The 17,401-nt window shown below is 47.1% G+C and overlaps 1 protein-coding gene across 3 annotated transcripts in view; it reads left to right on the top strand.

Annotated features, from left to right (window-relative positions):
• LOC116953253 (uncharacterized) overlaps nucleotides 1-17,401 on the top strand; it is a 305,948-nt gene that overhangs the window by 171,994 nt on the left and 116,553 nt on the right. For all 3 annotated transcript variants that reach the window (XM_032973299.2, XM_032973298.2, XM_032973300.2), the window contains 6 exons: nucleotides 7,024-7,068; nucleotides 7,660-7,713; nucleotides 10,266-10,373; nucleotides 11,567-11,620; nucleotides 14,741-14,794; nucleotides 15,369-15,413. In XM_032973299.2, the coding sequence (XP_032829190.2) occupies nucleotides 7,024-7,068; nucleotides 7,660-7,713; nucleotides 10,266-10,373; nucleotides 11,567-11,620; nucleotides 14,741-14,794; nucleotides 15,369-15,413 (360 nt within the window). The remainder of the gene's footprint in view (nucleotides 1-7,023; nucleotides 7,069-7,659; nucleotides 7,714-10,265; nucleotides 10,374-11,566; nucleotides 11,621-14,740; nucleotides 14,795-15,368; nucleotides 15,414-17,401) is intronic.

Here is a 17,401-nt window from a genome sequence, read left to right as displayed (position 1 = left end):
GCTGTTGTACTGTTCTCTCTGTCTAGCTGTTGTACTGTTCTCTCTGTGTCTAACTGTTGTACTGTTCTCTGTCTAACTGTTGTACAGCTCTCTGTCTAGCTGTTGTACTGCTGTCTCTCTGTCTAGCTGTTGTACTGTTCTCTCTGTCTAACTGTTGTACTGTTCTCTCTGTCTAACTGTTGTACTGTTCTCTCTGTCTAACTGTTGTACTGTTCTCTGTCTAACTGTTGTACTGTTCTCTGTCTAGCTGTTGTACTGTTCTCTCTGTCTAGCTGTTGTACTGCTTTCTGTCTAACTGTTGTACTGTTCTCTGTCTAACTGTTGTACTGTTCTCTGTCTAACTGTTGTACTGTTCTCTGTCTAGCTGTTGTACTGTTCTCTGTCTAGCTGTTGTACTGTTCTCTCTGTCTAGCTGTTGTACTGCTTTCTGTCTAACTATTGTACTGTTCTCTGTCTAACTGTTGTACTGTTCTCTGTCTAACTGTTGTACTGTTCTCTCTGTCTAACTGTTGTACTGTTCTCTCTGTCTAACTGGTGTACTGTTCTCTCTGTCTAACTGTTGTACTGTTCTCTGTCTAGCTGTTGTACTGTTCTCTCTGTGTCTAGCTGTTGTACTCTTCTCTCTGTCTAACTGTTGTACTGTTCTCTCTGTCTAGCTGTTGTACTGTTCTCTCTGTCTAGCTGTTGTACTGCTCCTTGTCTAACTGTTGTATTGCTCCCTGTCTAGCTGTTGTACTGTTCTCTGTCTAGCTGTTGTACTGTTCTCTGTCTAACTGTTGTACTGTTCTCTCTGTCTAACTGTTGTACTGTTCTCTCTGTCTAACTGGTGTACTGTTCTCTCTGTCTAACTGTTGTACTGTTCTCTGTCTAGCTGTTGTACTGTTCTCTCTGTGTCTAGCTGTTGTACTCTTCTCTCTGTCTAACTGTTGTACTGTTCTCTCTGTCTAGCTGTTGTACTGCTCCTTGTCTAGCTGTTGTACTGCTCCCTGTATAACTGTTGTACTGCTCCCTGTCTGACTGTTGTACTGTTCTCTGTCTAGCTGTTGTACTGCTCCTTGTCTAGCTGTTGTACTGCTCCCTGTATAACTGTTGTACTGCTCCCTGTCTGACTGTTGTACTGTTCTCTCTGTCTCGGAATGTTTCAACGTTTTGCCCCGCACGCTGGTAGCTTCCGTTGACCTCCTAGTGAAGCTCCCCGAAGGCATGCAGCGAAACGTCGGACATCATCTTGCGTGCCGCAACCCGGAAAGTGTGTCGGCGATCTCGCAGTCGGAACGATTTTACATCCCGTTCAACACATCATCATCATCATCAATAATGATCGTCATCATTGTCATCATCGTCAGCATCATCGTCATCAACCCTCCGGAGTCATTAAAATAATCACGACTCAGTGTGAGGTCAGACAGACTGAAGGAAGCTGTTAATTGTTTTATTATGTAGGCGTTAACGGCCAATATGATTAATTATTAGTATCTTTCGGTTGATTGTGTAAGCATTTTAATGTTTTGACTATAATCCTCCACCACTTGACAGAGCCAATCAAATGTATTTGATTGGCAACAATTGATTGACAATTTTGCAATTTGACCAACTCGAAATAACATCCACCGCCATCACGACATTATAGCCTCGGGATTTACCCCCAAAAGTAACGACTTGTGAGTTTGGAGGAAAACTTCATTGGTGCACAGGGGAGAGTGTGTTGGTGCACAGGGGAGAGTGTGTGTTAACACGCTCTCCCCTGTGTGTTAACACACAGGGGAGAGTGTGTTAACACGCACAGGGGAGAGCGTGTTAACACACAGGGGAGAGTGTGTTAACACACAGGGGAGAGTGTGTTGGTGCACAGGGGAGAGTGTGTTAACACACAGGGGAGAGTGTGTTAACACACAGGGGAGAGTGTGTTGGTGCACAGGGGAGAGTGTGTTAACACACAGGGGAGAGTGTGTTAACACACAGGGGAGAGTGTGTTGGTGCACAGGGGAGAGTGTGTTGGTGCACAGGGGAGAGTGTGTTAACACACAGGGGAGAGCGTGTTGGTGCACAGGGGAGAGTGTGTTAACACACAGGGGAGAGTGTGTTGGTGCACAGGGGAGAGTGTGTTGGTGCACAGGGGAGAGTGTGTTGACGCACAGGGGAGAGTGTGTTAACACACAGGGGAGAGTGTGTTGACGCACAGGGGAGAGTGTGTTAACACACAGGGGAGAGTGTGTTAACACACAGGGGAGAGTGTGTTAACACACAGGGGAGAGTGTGTTGGTGCACAGGGGAGAGTGTGTTGACACACAGGGGAGAGTGTGTTAACACACAGGGGAGCGTGTGTTAACACACAGGGGAGAGTGTGTTGACGCACAGGGGAGAGTGTGTTAACACACAGGGGAGCGTGTGTTAACACACAGGGGAGAGTGTGTTGGTGCACAGGGGAGAGTGTGTTGACACACAGGGGAGAGTGTGTTAACACACAGGGGAGAGTGTGTTGACGCACAGGGGAGAGTGTGTTAACACACAGGGGAGAGTGTGTTAACACACAGGGGAGAGTGTGTTAACACACAGGGGAGAGTGTGTTAACACACAGGGGAGAGTGTGTTAACACACAGGGGAGAGTGTGTTAACACACAGGGGAGAGTGTGTTGACACACAGGGGAGAGTGTGTTAACACACACGGGAGAGTGTGTTAACACACAGGGGAGAGTGTGTTGACACACAGGGGAGAGTGTGTTAACACACAGGGGAGAGTGTGTTAACACACAGGGGAGAGCGTGTTGACGTTTGAAGGGAGAACCGAATAGAGATTTGGCCCCGGCCATAGTAACACTCAATTTACACCACTACCTTCGGGCAACCAACAGAGATCAGCAAAGCCTCGTGTTCCTTTGAGCAGAGACACCACTGATATGTTTTGATTCGATAAAAAACTTTTGTCACGCTTTAAAAAAAATCTATCGATGTAATTGCATGCAATTTAACGCTGCCTTTTGAAGTCGAAACTTCTTCCGACAAAATTCACTTTGCCAGAGCCAGGCAGCAGCAGCAGCACAATGATCCTTTGATGATTATTGGGTCATTAGCTCATGATTAGATGCACAAACAGATGTAGTTAAGTGGCACGGGCTGGCTCATTTTAATGAGAGATTTAATACGGAGACACGTACGTACACCCAAATTTGAAACCAATGAGCCGCACACAAATATAACGACAGGGATATGTATCTCTCTCTCTCTTGCTCTCTCTTGAGCCCAGATTCGCCATTGGCAGCGAATGCTGTTCGTGAGCTGTCTCTCATTGTCCCTCTGTACAATTATACAATGCGGATTTATACGGCGTCTAAATTATGGCCACATCCCCAAGATACAGTGACAGTGAACTCATTTATTCTGACAGAGGGGAAAGATGGTCGGTTGGTCACCAGGGCCACCACGGGCACACTCGCCTGACCAGCTATGTCACCGTCGCAGCGCTGGCTTTTCATGGCAATGCTTATTGTAGTGGGCACGAATTTCAGCAACGTATTTCACGTCTGGCGCCACGGTGGCTAGGAGATGTTCACTACCTTGCCTGGTTGACAGGAGGTCGTGGGTTAAATCCGGAGCCTGACACCCGCTGTATATTTGGAGTTTGTATGTTCTCCCCGTGGTCGTGTGAATTTTTCTCTGGGGCCTCACGGTTGTTTCCTCCGCATTTACAAAACACGCTTTTAGAATATTCGGCTGCTATAAATTTCCACGTGATAAGCCACTTTGTTGAGCTATCATTTGTGATAGCCAGGTCGCTTCTGAAAAAGAGCTATACAGCTCAGCGGGCCTTACCTGGTAAAATAAGCAATAGTTTAAATAGTATAGTGTAATTTATTTTCGAGCTGAGTCAACCGAGTTGAGGGTGAAGCCACATTCATCCACCATGTGCGACGCCTGGTGATGATGCACACCATGGGAAGGAATTGAACCTAGATGTCCACAATTGTGGGTGCACTGTTGTGAAGCACCGCCAACCAACCACCACACCACGTTCAGCAATAACACTGCGTGGCTTTACAAGGAAATCAATATCAAACAGTTGATGATTCAGGCAATGGAACTTATTCACATTAAATTTTGATTTAAAGCTTTCGTGACTGCAGGGATTCATATTATTGGTTCTTTCGGTAAAGTCACGTAGAAGGGAAACAAAATAATAAAAATATAAAACAATAAAATTCTCACGATGTTTCGACTGCAACACAAGCAATCATCATCATTATCTGGTGTGAAAACCACAGCAAGAAAATTTTCGTTATTGTTTTATATTTTTCATATTTTATAGTTTCCCTTCTACGTGACTTTACCGAAAGAACCAAGAATAGTATTCACAGTACTTACACATAGATACCAGAGAGATAGAGTGCATAATTAGAGTTGGAGACTGCACTTAACGCCACGGGGCCTGATAAGTGTTATTTATTTAAACAAAAATCCTGATGAGTTATTAAATTGGCCTATAAATAGTTACATATTGGCGTATGAATAATTAAAGTTCATGCCAACTGAGAATGTGCGATTTGGGTTTCTCGGGACCCAATCGCACAGCTTGAATCTTGACATGATACCGATTCTGTATTTACCTGATCCCGTCCACGACGTCATGGATCCAGTCGCTCGATTTGCACACAGCCGAGTTCATTTGCATTTGAAAGAAAATTTAATCTGATTTTATTTTTTCGCGGAACAATGTGTCACGTTTATAAATTGTTGCGTCGTGATGTATTCATACCATAGTCCATTATATAGAATCCCATAGATTGTATATAATTCGTAGCACTTTAAATTGCAGAGATTTACATTGCTGTAGATGATATAGATTCACACCGCAATAGATCAGACCACTATACATTATATAGATTCACACTGCTATACATTCTACAGATTTAGAGGACTGGACTTTATAGATTCACACCACTATACATTTTATATATGCGTACTTATGTAGATTCTATACATTCAAACATCCATGGATTGTATAGATGTGCATTTCTGTCAATTCTATAGGTTCACACTAATGGTGACAATATGATATCCCACTGCTGTATTATTCTCCCGCAGCATACGTAGACAATCGTGCTCATCGGAGATTCACATCAATTATAATTATACAAGACTGTCAATTACATGTATGCAGCTTGTTTTACTGTAAACATTTAATATCAGCTATGCCAATTAGGATGTCACTCAATGTCGATTTGGTCGCATTCTGATTGATGCTCAGTCATTCACGCTTTCCAGTCCGATGTCTAGTGTGTTGCTAATATTGTATCGGATATGGTTTGGAATCACTGACCGAGAGTAAGTGTAAATCCCTAGTATATTCACAGACACAACAAGAGCTATCTACATATAACCATGAACAGACTGTTGGGGCCACTTCTGTTAGCAAGCAGCAGCTACAAAGGCCGGCACGCAACGGGCTGGGTGGTCAGCACCACGCCCAGTACCTGATACTGATGCTTACACGCCGCACCAGGGGCTCAGTGAGGCTGAGTCGACCTAGGGGAGACCCAGAACCGGTTCAGATATCGATTTTAGCCACAGGAGGGTTTGCAGCGCACTGCGTTAACCACTACACCACCATTCCCCCACACAGAAAGACAAACACATGCACACTATTTGCGTTTCATCATTCAGGAAAAATAAACATCAACTATATTAATAAATGATGTAGTCAGTAAACATTATGAATATGCAATGGCAGTGATAGAAGTGGTACGAATACTCCAATAATTGTGCCTTATAAAATATGCAGTAGCATATCCGGCATTAATAATTATTCTCCACTCTTTTAGGTACATAGGTAAATCAGCTGCTTGTAAATACACAATTCTTTATTTACTCTTTCATCTTGGGTTGACTTTAATCACTAAAAACAAAACATTCCCCCAATCATAAAATGTTTGCAGCTATGTGTGCACTAGGGTTGTGATCTCAAATTTCAGGTTGATCCAAAAAACTCAGGGCTCGATACGACATTTCGGTTGATCCGACAAAAAATTGTATGTCCGTTGGCCTCCGCTTGCCCGGAGGCCAACGGATAGAAGAGTGTCGTCATCCCACACTTGTGTTTGACGGGAAAACGCTTTCACTCTGACCTCACACTGAAACGAGCCCTGGGTTAGCGTGACCGTGTTTATCGCGTATCAGCAGAAAGAGCGACGATGCCTCTGTCTATCGTTGCGTTTCGCTCTGGCTCCCCTGTAGACCACGTTGTAAACCGCTGTCGTCTGCGCTCCATCGGCGGACGAATAGCAAACCTACACAGACTCTGTCTCTCTCTCCTGAAGCCCTCTCGTCATGGCTGGCAGACCTGGACATTGGCGTCTAGCTCCTGAACACATTGCCGCTGCCATCATTCGCAGGAATCGAATGGAATCTCACCCCCTGTGTATTCGAGGAAAGGCTGCAATGCCTCTTGGTTTATTTGTGTTCACGTTTGTCCTTGCAGACAGTGCGGTTATGGGTGCTCTCTCAACTGCTGAACTTTAAAAGGAAAATAACCAGCTGTGTTAAATATTGTACTAACACTTTTTTTACTGCTTGGCTCTTGGAATTGCAAAGGAATGGGGGGGGGGGAGCTGCTCAAGCCTTCAATTGTGGAATTGGGGGGGGGTCTCAGCACCCCCAATGATAAAGGGATGCCCTCAACTAAAATTTACCCTGAATTTCTGTAATACAAATGACACATACATTTATGGGCTTTACTGAACTAAGTTTTCCGCTCACGGCCAACATCAGTGGCGAATATATGAGGGCTCCCCTACGTCGACTCGGCCTTAAATGAGTACCTGGCGCGGTGTGTAAACATCGCCACTGGGGAGACAAAAGTGGCCGGGAGTGGTTTTGATCACACCGCCCCTCCCTCGTCCCCCCTCGTGCCGACCTTCATAGGCACTCGCTAACAGCACCTGCCCCAACAGTCTGTTAGAGGCTATATGGGGGATCTTTGCCTTTGTATATTGTTTGTGCTGATAAAGTGGTTGTTGTTGTTGATGACAGGGAGCTGATGGGCCTCGTGGTATAAAGGGTGACAAAGGAGAGAAGGTAAGGATTCCACTGAATAGACAAATGAATATCAGAATATTTTTACTGGAGGAATCCGATGAGCTGCAAAGCTCTTTTGAACAGATGTCCAGTAGTTGCACGGGGTAAGAACGTTACAACAACAAACAAGCCGCTCTGGCTGGCTTTTTTTAATCGGTCGCGGAAAAGTCGTCCAATTCGGTAGAACCTAAAACCTAAAGCTCTCACAAACTTTTAAGGCCTTGCTAACCCTAAACATTGAAACGGGAATTATCAAGACAAGGTACAAAGACGAAAGGGCTCAACTAAGACTGCCTGGAGAGAGGTGCAAAGTAGTAACGGGAAGAGAACTCCCGGAGATACGCACTCAAGCTGCTGTTTGTACATACACGGAGTTACATGCGTGCGTACAAAGATATATTTATATACGTGAATTAAACCATTGCGGTCTGTCTTGCCAGTTTGGGACTAAAACAATAAATGCTACTGCTATACACATACATACGTAAACAATTATAATTCACGCGAATGCCAATTATTTTAATTAGGAAATTATGATCGTGTAAAAAAAAAATCGAATTAAATTCCTCCGTGTTTTTTTTATCCTGACAGGGAGAAGATGGATTCCCCGGCTTTAAGGGTGACATGGGTGTCAAGGGGGATAAGGTAAATTGACCTCTTTTCCATTTTACCAGGTCAGGCCCACTGGACTATATAGCTCTTTTTCAGAAGCGACCTGCCTGCAAATGATAGCCCAACGGGGAATGGCTTATCAATGTGAACATGTAGAGCAGCCAAATACTCTAAACGCGTGGTGTTCATTCTAAATGCGGAGGGAAATTCAGAGGACCAAACAAAAATCCACACCGCCACGGGGAGAGAGAACATGCAAACGTCATATTCAGGCGTCAAGGTCGGGATCGAACCCACGACCTCCTGCATACAAGGCGAGGGAGATAACATCTCACCACCACGGCACCTTTGCATTGAGTGTTGTGAGCCCTGACCAGGTTGCTCAGTAGTCGAGCGAGCAGCCCAAGACCGGAAGGTTGAAAGTTCAAATCCTGGTTGTGGGTTGACTGCACCCATCATTCCTTCCGGTCCAATAAAATTGAGTACCACTTTGTGGGGGAGTTAACACCGTAGCAGTATGGGATTTCCACCACCGACTGAGGGCTGTACGGAGATGGGCACCGCCTCGGTGCTCTTTCGGGAAGGACGTTGCTTTCACTTTCCTGGTCGTGAGCTCGGTGGCGAACGCTCGAATCCCACCGCAGCAGATCAAGGACGATCGAGATGACACCACAGCCGAAGATGTTGCCGTCGCAACCTCTCGCCGTCACCTCCTACTCCTTCCTGCTGGACCTGACCGCTGGTTGTTGCTCGGTCGACACACAGCCGGGGAAGCTGCAGACTCGTGTCATGATTATTTGGTGCTGCCGCTGCGTTGGCGGTGGCAAACAAGCACAACTAAAACAAACTCAGCACAATCGCCAAACAACGCTGTGCCCAAAAGGAAAAGGTGTCATGATTGGCAACATTTCAGGCTATGACCCGAAATTCAACTATTTCAAACTTTTTATTTTTTTTGACCAAGTAAGGCACACTGAGTGCTATAGAGCTCATTTCAGAAGCATCTTGGTCACGATTGATAGCTCAACGAAGTGGGCTTATAATTTGGAAATGTATAGCAGCCAAATACTTTGAACGCGCGATGTTGATTTTAAATGTGGAGGGAAAAATCAGACGACCCGGAGAAAAATTCACGTGACCACGGGGAGAGAGACATGCAAACTCCTAATATACAAGAGGCATCAGCGTCAGGAATTAATCCACGACCTCCTGCGTACAAGGCGAGAGAGTCAACATTTCGTCATCACGTCATATGGTGGCCGTATTACATTTATGTACTCTGAAGAGGGGACATTTTATGAAACGTTACATACTTAGCATTTTAGGAAGAGTTGTTGACAATTGTGCTTAGCTACGTTAGCACAGCAGGATTTTGAGGGACTGCATGTACAATTTTGAAGCAGAAGTGATGTGAATTTTAGTACTAAGAGCCAGGTTAGTGAGTATGAACTTCTTTCGCACCGTACGTAGCCAACCGTGTTATTCGGAAGTGCGGCGGAGGGTGGGAGAGAGATGCATTTATGGCAGCGGATGATACGGAGCTGCCGGCCTTTGAGTCTCATTCATGCAAAAGATGCGAGGAACGTTAAGGTCGGAGAGGGTTGAGCAACTTATAAGTTCGGAATGGAATGTGGCAGGAGAACACAGTAGACACGATGAGCGAGAGGAGGTGGATGGGACGTGAGTGCAGGGTGGAGGAGGAGGGCAGGTTACCCAAATGGACATTGGAGTGGCAAACCCAGAGGTTGGTGACCAGGGGGAAGACCCAAATCCAAGACGGTGGCGGCGATGATGACACAGCGAGCGGGTGTTGGACGCATCGTGCCCACTGGGGAATCTGTCAGAAGGAAGGAAGCGATGGCGAGGCGCTGTGATGTCAAACAAAACACTTTTTTTGTCAACGATCAAAGCCGTGTGTCCGACAACAGTAATTCAAATTTTTAGAAATGAAGCGTCTCCGCATTTCCACCTGGCTCAGACTCTTGACGTAGGAAATCCAGCTCGGCCCAGTCAGCAAAATCGGCCCCGGAGAGATTCGGATGTGGCCCGAACCGGCAGCCAAGTTGAGTTGATAAAAAAACAACAACAACACGAATCTCGGGGCGAGAGGAGGCGACCTGAGTTCATAGACGGGTTCTCTGTCGCAGAGAAAGGCAGAATTCGAGCAGCACCGCTGCCAGTGGCATCCGCCAACACTGGCGAAGGAGCTGCGACTGCTGAAGTTAAAATGATGACGGTGGTGACCGAGGTAGTAGTGGTGACAGTGACGATGATGATGATAACTACTATTTATAGAATTATGATATTGTCGCTGACTATGATAGTGATGATTGCTATATTTTTTGCTGCTGCTGATCATCATGCTGCTGCCACTAATGATGATCATGATGATCATGGTGATCATTCCGACATGGTGATACGAAACAGCTGCTGGTGATATTGCCGCTGCTACTTTTTTTTGCTGCTGTTCCTACAGATGGTGTAGTTGTTGCTGATGATGATAATGCTGCAGCTGATGTTGTTCCTGATGCTGCTGCTGCTGATGACGATGATGACCCCGTGTCTCCGTGTGCCCGTGTCGGCAGGGAGACGCAGGGCCCGCTGGCCCCCGTGGTGAAGATGGCCCCGAAGGCCCCAAGGGACGTCTGGGCCCCCCTGGAGACAACGGCCCCGCAGGCCAGGCGGGAGAGAAGGTGCCCAGTGCATGCGCAGCTCACCCTTGTAGGTGCTGGCCCCCGGCATAGGAACGTGGAATTTCCACAACCGGCTCAGGGCCACCATCGGCGATGAGCGTCGTTCCTCCCGCGTGCACGTGGGCAGGAAAACACCCGAAATGTAGGATCATTCGAATGAGAGGTGACGTTGGAGGTTTCTTTTATTGTGAGAGGGGAAGGTGATGGGGGGGGGGGTGTTGGAGGCTACGGGGTGGAGAGGTGCAGCAGACGAAACGGTAAGGTGCGATGGAGAAGGCTTGAGAGAGAGAGAGAGGAGAGAGACGCGCGGTCATCGGAGAGAAGAGTCTCCCGAGCTTCGGCTCGCGTGGGGGTGGCGTGGAGGAGATGGCCGTGCGATGGGCGGACAGCGGAAAGCACCCGAAGAGAAGGGGCGTTGGCCGACGTCTCTCTCTCGCTGTCTCGCTCTCTCACTCCGGTGCGCGTTCATGTCGGACCGCCGTGCCCTTGGCCGTGCTGTCCGGCGTTTCTCTCCACGCAGCCTGGCAGGCTTAGCCGTTGCCCAGCACGTGGAGTGAAACGTCGGACATCGCGCCGAACGAGACACGCGGCGCGACCCCAAAACTCGCCGTACGTGCGTGCGTATGTTGATACTTCTCTCGCGCCGTACGAAGCCTACCGTGCTCATCGAAGGGGGTGGGGGAAGGACAACAAAGTAACCACGCGCAAAAAAACATGAATGTCATAGGTGCCAACAAACCTCCACCATAGCTTCCTTCCTTCTGCCAAATGCCACAACTGGCGCGCATTCAGCACCCAACTGAGGAGGAGCTGTGTGGCACGACCGCCACAACCGCACGCAGTGGCTCTGACCCTAATGCGGCCAGGCCCAGCTGAGAGTGCTTATGACGCGCGCGGAGATTGGGCCGCTCGCTCGTGTGTGCACAGCTGATGAGGGAGCGGCCAACCGTGGAATCCGAATCCCTGCACTGCCGAATATCCCTTTTTTCTTTGGCCCAACTTTTTCGTGAAAACGTGTCAAATTTAAATGGGGACAATTCGCCAAGACGCTGTGCCTCACGCTTGGTTTTTTTTTTTGTCAAGGTACGGATGTGGCCCTTGGCCGTTTTATTTTCGTTGGATGAACGGCGTGCGGCGCACGAGCGGTGATGTCACCTGACCCGTCACGTGGCTGCTGTCATCTTGTCCTTTAGGGGAAGCTCGGAGTGCCTGGGTTGCCCGGTTACCATGGACGAGCAGGCCCAAAGGTATGAGTCGCGACACGGCAATCACCTGGTGGGATTGTACACACGCACACACACGCACACACGCACGCGCATGCGCGCACATGGAGAGGGAACACATGCCAACAAATAGGCATGGACTATAAATAGATAAACCAGTGATCAAATCACCCAGAGTGCAACCCAGTCTCCTGAGATGTGGGAAGCTAAGCAGGTTCAAGGCCGGACAGTGCTTGGATGGGCGAACACCACGCACAGCGGGCTTTATAGGCTGCTGCGGTTCTCTGTGATGGGGAGCAGAGGACAGCTGAACAAAATCAATTATTGTACTGTCCTATGCTCCCAACTGTCACCGACATGAACTGACCAAGGCGGTGAAGTATGGTCAAATAACCCCCATCACCTTCCCGGAGTGGGGAGGCCCTCATTCCTTAAAAAAAAAAATTCTACGCAACGTCATTTGTTGTTATTAACACACACAATCAAAACAGTTGACGTGTCACCAAGTTGAGCACGGGTTTTTTTTTTAGGAGGAGCGGAGTGAAATTTTGGCCGGCATGGTTGGCAGCAGTCTGCTTCGTATATTTTTTTGTTTCTCCCGCTTGAGAATTGTGATCGACTTTCGTGACGCACGCCTCCGTGCGGTGATGTGCGCCGGGTCAGTGCTACGAAGCCGGCCACCCGAGTTCGAATCCCGCTCACGGCCACCGACACCAGTCACGATTATCTGAACCGCTCCTGGGTCGCCCCTGGGTCGACTCAGCCTCATATGAGCATCCTGGTGCAGTGTGTAAAACAAAGCACACTGGGGAGACAAAGGCGGCCGGGCGTGGTGCTCACCGGGCACCCCCTCGTGTGCCGTTTTGTCTTTCGTAGGTGCTCACTGACAGCACTTGCCCGATAAATCGCTTCAGACTATAGGGGGGACATTTGTCTTTGTACATGCTTATGCATATATACATTTCTACTTATTTATCATGAATGCCTCCTTCCTGACGTTCTTGTTTATTTATCAGATTAATTATTAACCTGTTATTTTCATAGCATTTCTTTAAGGTGATTTATTTTTTATTTGCTCTATGTCGTGAGTTTTAGCCAGTCTGGCTCAGAGGCAGCACACTTATACTGCAATAATGTTTTGTTCCCTTCAGGATATTAGATAATACTGATGTTCATTAGCAATCGCAAGCGATACATTACGTGCTATTTTAATCTGATTACAAATTCCGCTATCGTGGTGATCCCCAGCCTTTGGTGGCGAACACCTCTAATCCACCACTGTGGAGGCATTAAGGGTTGCCGGATCACACAAAGATGTTGTGAATCTCCCTTCCCATGGGCGTTGAGGAGCCAGGAGAAGGCAGTACAGCAAGAATGTGAACTCCATCTGTTCCACCTGTATGGGATAGAGTATTCCCCCTCGCATGCGTGGGGTTTCTGCGGCTGCTCTGGCTTCCGCCCACGTGTATAGACTCTCATTAATTGGCTCATAACACCTTGGGACGTTTGTTTGCCAGTATCACAATGATTAAATATTAACAATAGTATTTACCCTTAATGTCAAATTATTGTGCTTAAGAATAGCCTTTGTTGTGCTGAAGAAGAGGCTTTACCCTTTCTGAGCAAAATTGTATTTTATCTGATTCATATTTTTTCTACACATTACAGTAAATTAAAGCAGGGGTTTTCTGTTAGTGGATTACCAACGGAAGAAGATACGTAATCAAAATATTTGTATCATTTTGTTGTGGCATGTAATCACATTAGATTACTGTAACTTGGCGCATGGCGGTTGATGATTTCGTCGTGGTTAACTTCCATGAAAAAAATTCGAACGGCATTCCAAACATCTCATCAAAATATGGTTTAAATGACGACGTGGGGCAGCGTGGGTCACTGAGAGTGCAGCAGTGGCGCTGACAAATCGGACCGCGGGGGCCTGTGGCCTTAGCCCAGCGCCACCTCGCCCGCGGGTTATGCCAGCCCAACGCCCGTTTACGTCAAGAGAGTCACCTTCAAAGTAGCCGAGCAAACGCATTGTGTTACATTCGAAATGGAATGCAGGCTTACATTACACAAATGCCGTTACCATACCTGGGTTTGGAGCACCCAGCTCCCCACCTCGTTGCTTCTGATGTAATTCAATGTAATGCAGCAGTCAGGGTGATCGATGATGCAGCACTCACTGATGCACTCCAGGCGTTCGCACACCGACAGTCATTGAGGGCGATATGGGCACGTGAAATAAAGATCGCGTAAATATTTTACGCGATCTAACCCACAAAGATCTATTGGGGATAATATCGGTCGCCAAAGCCTACGTGTTAAACCAAAATAAAGATTGATTGATTGAGTCAGTCGTCTCATTATCACTCTTCTAACGCTACTGCCATGGCTCCTGTCCCCGTGAGGATTTGCTCGACCAGACACTGGCTGTTTCGTCTCATCCACCACACTGTGTTCAACCACCACACCGCGGGTCCCAACAGCACTCACCCACTCACTCAACCAGCCACCTACTCACGGAACTGCAGGCCGCAACAACTCACTCACCCACTCGCTCGCTCCCCCATTCACTCACGTATCCACTCACCCACCCACCAGTTCACTATTGGTTACTCGATTTCTCACCTGGTTCAACAAAGTAAACTTGAAAATTGAGAATGATATATATATAAAAACAAGTTTAATAAATGCATGTAGGACACAGTGGGAATGACCTCCACGTTACAAATGATATCCAATCACTAGCACTTACGATCCGGTCACTGCGATCAAAGCAAAGCGTTGATCACAGCGCCGCTCAAGTGAAACTATTATTTTTCGACAAATACGTCACTCAAGTTATACGAATAATCTGAATTATGGGTTCATATTTAAGAGTAAAGATGGGTTCTTCGTCTTTTGTCTGTGTATGTGTTCCGTGCCGACCTTCATAGGTACTCGCTAACAGCGCTTGCCCCAACTGTCTGTTGAGGCTGTACAAGGGGATATTTGTATTTGCTTATGAGTGTGTGAATGTGTATGTGTTGTGACGATTGGCACACTGACTTATTATGCTCTGTATGGCTGAAGGTGTTCTCGCGGTATATACGTATCACCGCAATGCATTGAACAAACTCACTGGTGGTGTTTGTCTTACAGGGCTCTCTGGGACTGAATGGAATGCCTGGTGCCAATGGAGAGAAGGGGACACGGGTACGTATATAATAGCACCTCAATAGCTTATGAAGAAGGACCCTCAGTTTATAGTGTAAAGATCCCATCTGAGACCGGTCTGTTTGTCTTTTGGTGTCCAGAGACATCAGAGACTCTTCTAACTGTCGATTGTCAGATGCCAGTGTTGTCATGCTGTTGTCCAGAGACCCCTTCTGAGACTGGTCCACTGGCCTCTTGTCTAAAGAGCCCAACTGCATCTGTTGTCTGGTCTCTTGCCGAGAGGCTAGGTTAGAGACCAGGCTCGCAGTCTATCGTTTAGAAGCCCCATTAAACGCTGGTCTGTCAGCCTAACAATAATTTGTCGTCATCAGAAGTCCATGGCTGTCCATGCTCTCGTCTTCTCGGTTGGCCTTGAGCTCGCAGTGACAATTCCACGTAACTATGGTAGGACAACCGATGTTGGCTTCCCAACACCAGAGTGGCGCTAACGTAGCGTGCACACCCGACTGTGAGTGCAGCGCTGTCACCGTAGCGCCACGGGGTCGTGGACGTCCTCCGTGTTTTGACTCGCCGTGCTGTCGATGTCTCTTGTGCGTGTTTGTTTGTTTTGTAGGGAGAAACCGGGAAGCAGGGAATCAGAGGTCAAAGAGGTCCAGCGGTAAGAGCGTTCACCAACATGAGCACGCCGTGCGGTATCGCCAACCGTCCGTTGCGCCGTGCCATGTTTTTTGCAAAAATTAGAACGAGATGACGCAGTTTTGTCAACGTATGCGGTCGAATGGGCTTACGTTAAGCCCTCGGGGCATGAAGGCACATTTTTGATGAAACGTAACCGAATTTGTATTTTAAGAGGGAACCAAAAAAAAAATCCTCCAAACAATTGTTCGTTTAAATTGAACACCACGTTGGTTGTGATTGATCATCAGCATCGACACAGGGAGACAAAGGTGGCTGGGTATGTGCACGTTCCTGGCTGCAATAGCTCCCCATCGTGCCCCGCAGGCCTCAATAGGCACCTACTCACAGTGCTTTGAATAGCGAGGTTTTGGGATTAACAACAACAAGGACAACAGGAGTCTGGACTGAAGCACTTTTGTGTACCCTCTCTTGCAAAAAAAGGGGCTTCTGTCCTAATGGGCACTCGTCTGGTTTTAAGTCCACGTGTGTGGATGTTCCCGGTTAAGAATAAGGCCAGCCACAGTGAAGGGTGCCGTCACTCAAACGACAAGCAAAGACCGAGGAACAAAGCACGACAGAACGCAGTTGCGTTGTGCTGAGCAGAATGCAGCGTGAACCCGGCGAGCCGAGTTCGACTCTTGGCCGCTGTGAACATTAGCCGCTAAGTGATATCTTGAACTGATCCTGGATGCAACCTTCAATTGGCCAAACCTGCATCGATGCTGACCAGCATGGTGAAGTATGGTCAAGCAACACCCCCCACCCCCCCCGACATGACTGAAAGGCACCACTGACAAAGGGCTGTGAATTATTATATATAATATAAATGTATAATATAAATTATACATATAAATTTACCTGACTTTTTAAATGGTTAAGAGCGAAATGGAGGGCAGAAGTATATTTGTCAAAGGGAGGTCTGGGATGAATAAGCATAGCAAGACAGCAAACATTCCAATGCGCCAATTAACAATTCATAAAATTCGATGTAAAAAGCGCACAACACACCTAACAATGATTAATGTACATTCAATAATTTAGACATGTTAATTATGAATTTGTAAACTGCATAATATACATTGAAGAAGTATGTCTGTGCCTGGAATATATTTTATTTTGTGTTATTTCCGAGTAGCGATCGATAATGTATTCAGAGAGCATGTTAAAACTGGCAATCTAATGTTGAGTGTGTTTCACTGAGTAAAGGGTACTTACAATAATTCTTAAACCTGTGCTTGTGCGATTTCTGTAAAAAAAAAAGCTGTGGAGTGAATATTTTGCGGTGAATGCTGCGTGATTTTAGCAACACATTTGCAATACGTTTCTCTTCATTCACCACTAGATGGCAGACGCATCTAGTGATCAAAAAACAGTGGCACCCTTGCACAGGGGCACATTAGAAAAGCGGAAGAGCCATTATTTGTTATTTTTTTCTGTCTGCCCTTCGAGGGTGCAAAGACAGGCGAGATTCACGGAGGAAGAAATCCTCGACACGGTGGCAGCTTTAAAGATTGGGGGAAACTTTCACAATTTGGATGGAATGGCTGTTTTGAGACCAAAATGCATTGTCAGCTTGTAGGAATCTGTTCGGTTAAGGCAAGAGAAGTGAAGATCCCGTTTGCTTTGTGGCCACCCACTATTCATAATTTCGCACACCAAAAGAGGACACACACCGTTTTGAAATACAACTTGTCACGGATTATTGAATGAACCATCCCCGCATTTAACCGTGTGGCCGCTGGGTAGGCGGCCCAATTGCCACTTGCCTGTCACCAAAAAACGACCTCCGAAACACGAGCAGCATTGACTCCAGTCGAACCATCAGCTGGGCTACCACTGACCCGTAATCATCACAGACATGCTCGCTCACCTAAATGCAGCCGTTGCACCCATTGGTGAACGTTGCCACGAGTCAACCCCAGCTTCATTCATCATTGATACATATCAATTGTTTTTACACCCACAGGA

This window comes from Petromyzon marinus, chromosome 50 (assembly GCF_048934315.1).
Source record: "Petromyzon marinus isolate PM22_M1 ecotype Great Lakes invasive population chromosome 50, UKy_Petmar_22M1.pri1.0, whole genome shotgun sequence".
Classification (NCBI taxonomy): Eukaryota; Metazoa; Chordata; class Hyperoartia; order Petromyzontiformes; family Petromyzontidae; genus Petromyzon; species Petromyzon marinus.
The sequence above is the reverse complement of the archived record's forward strand: the minus strand, read 5'-3'. Positions and strand labels throughout refer to the sequence as shown.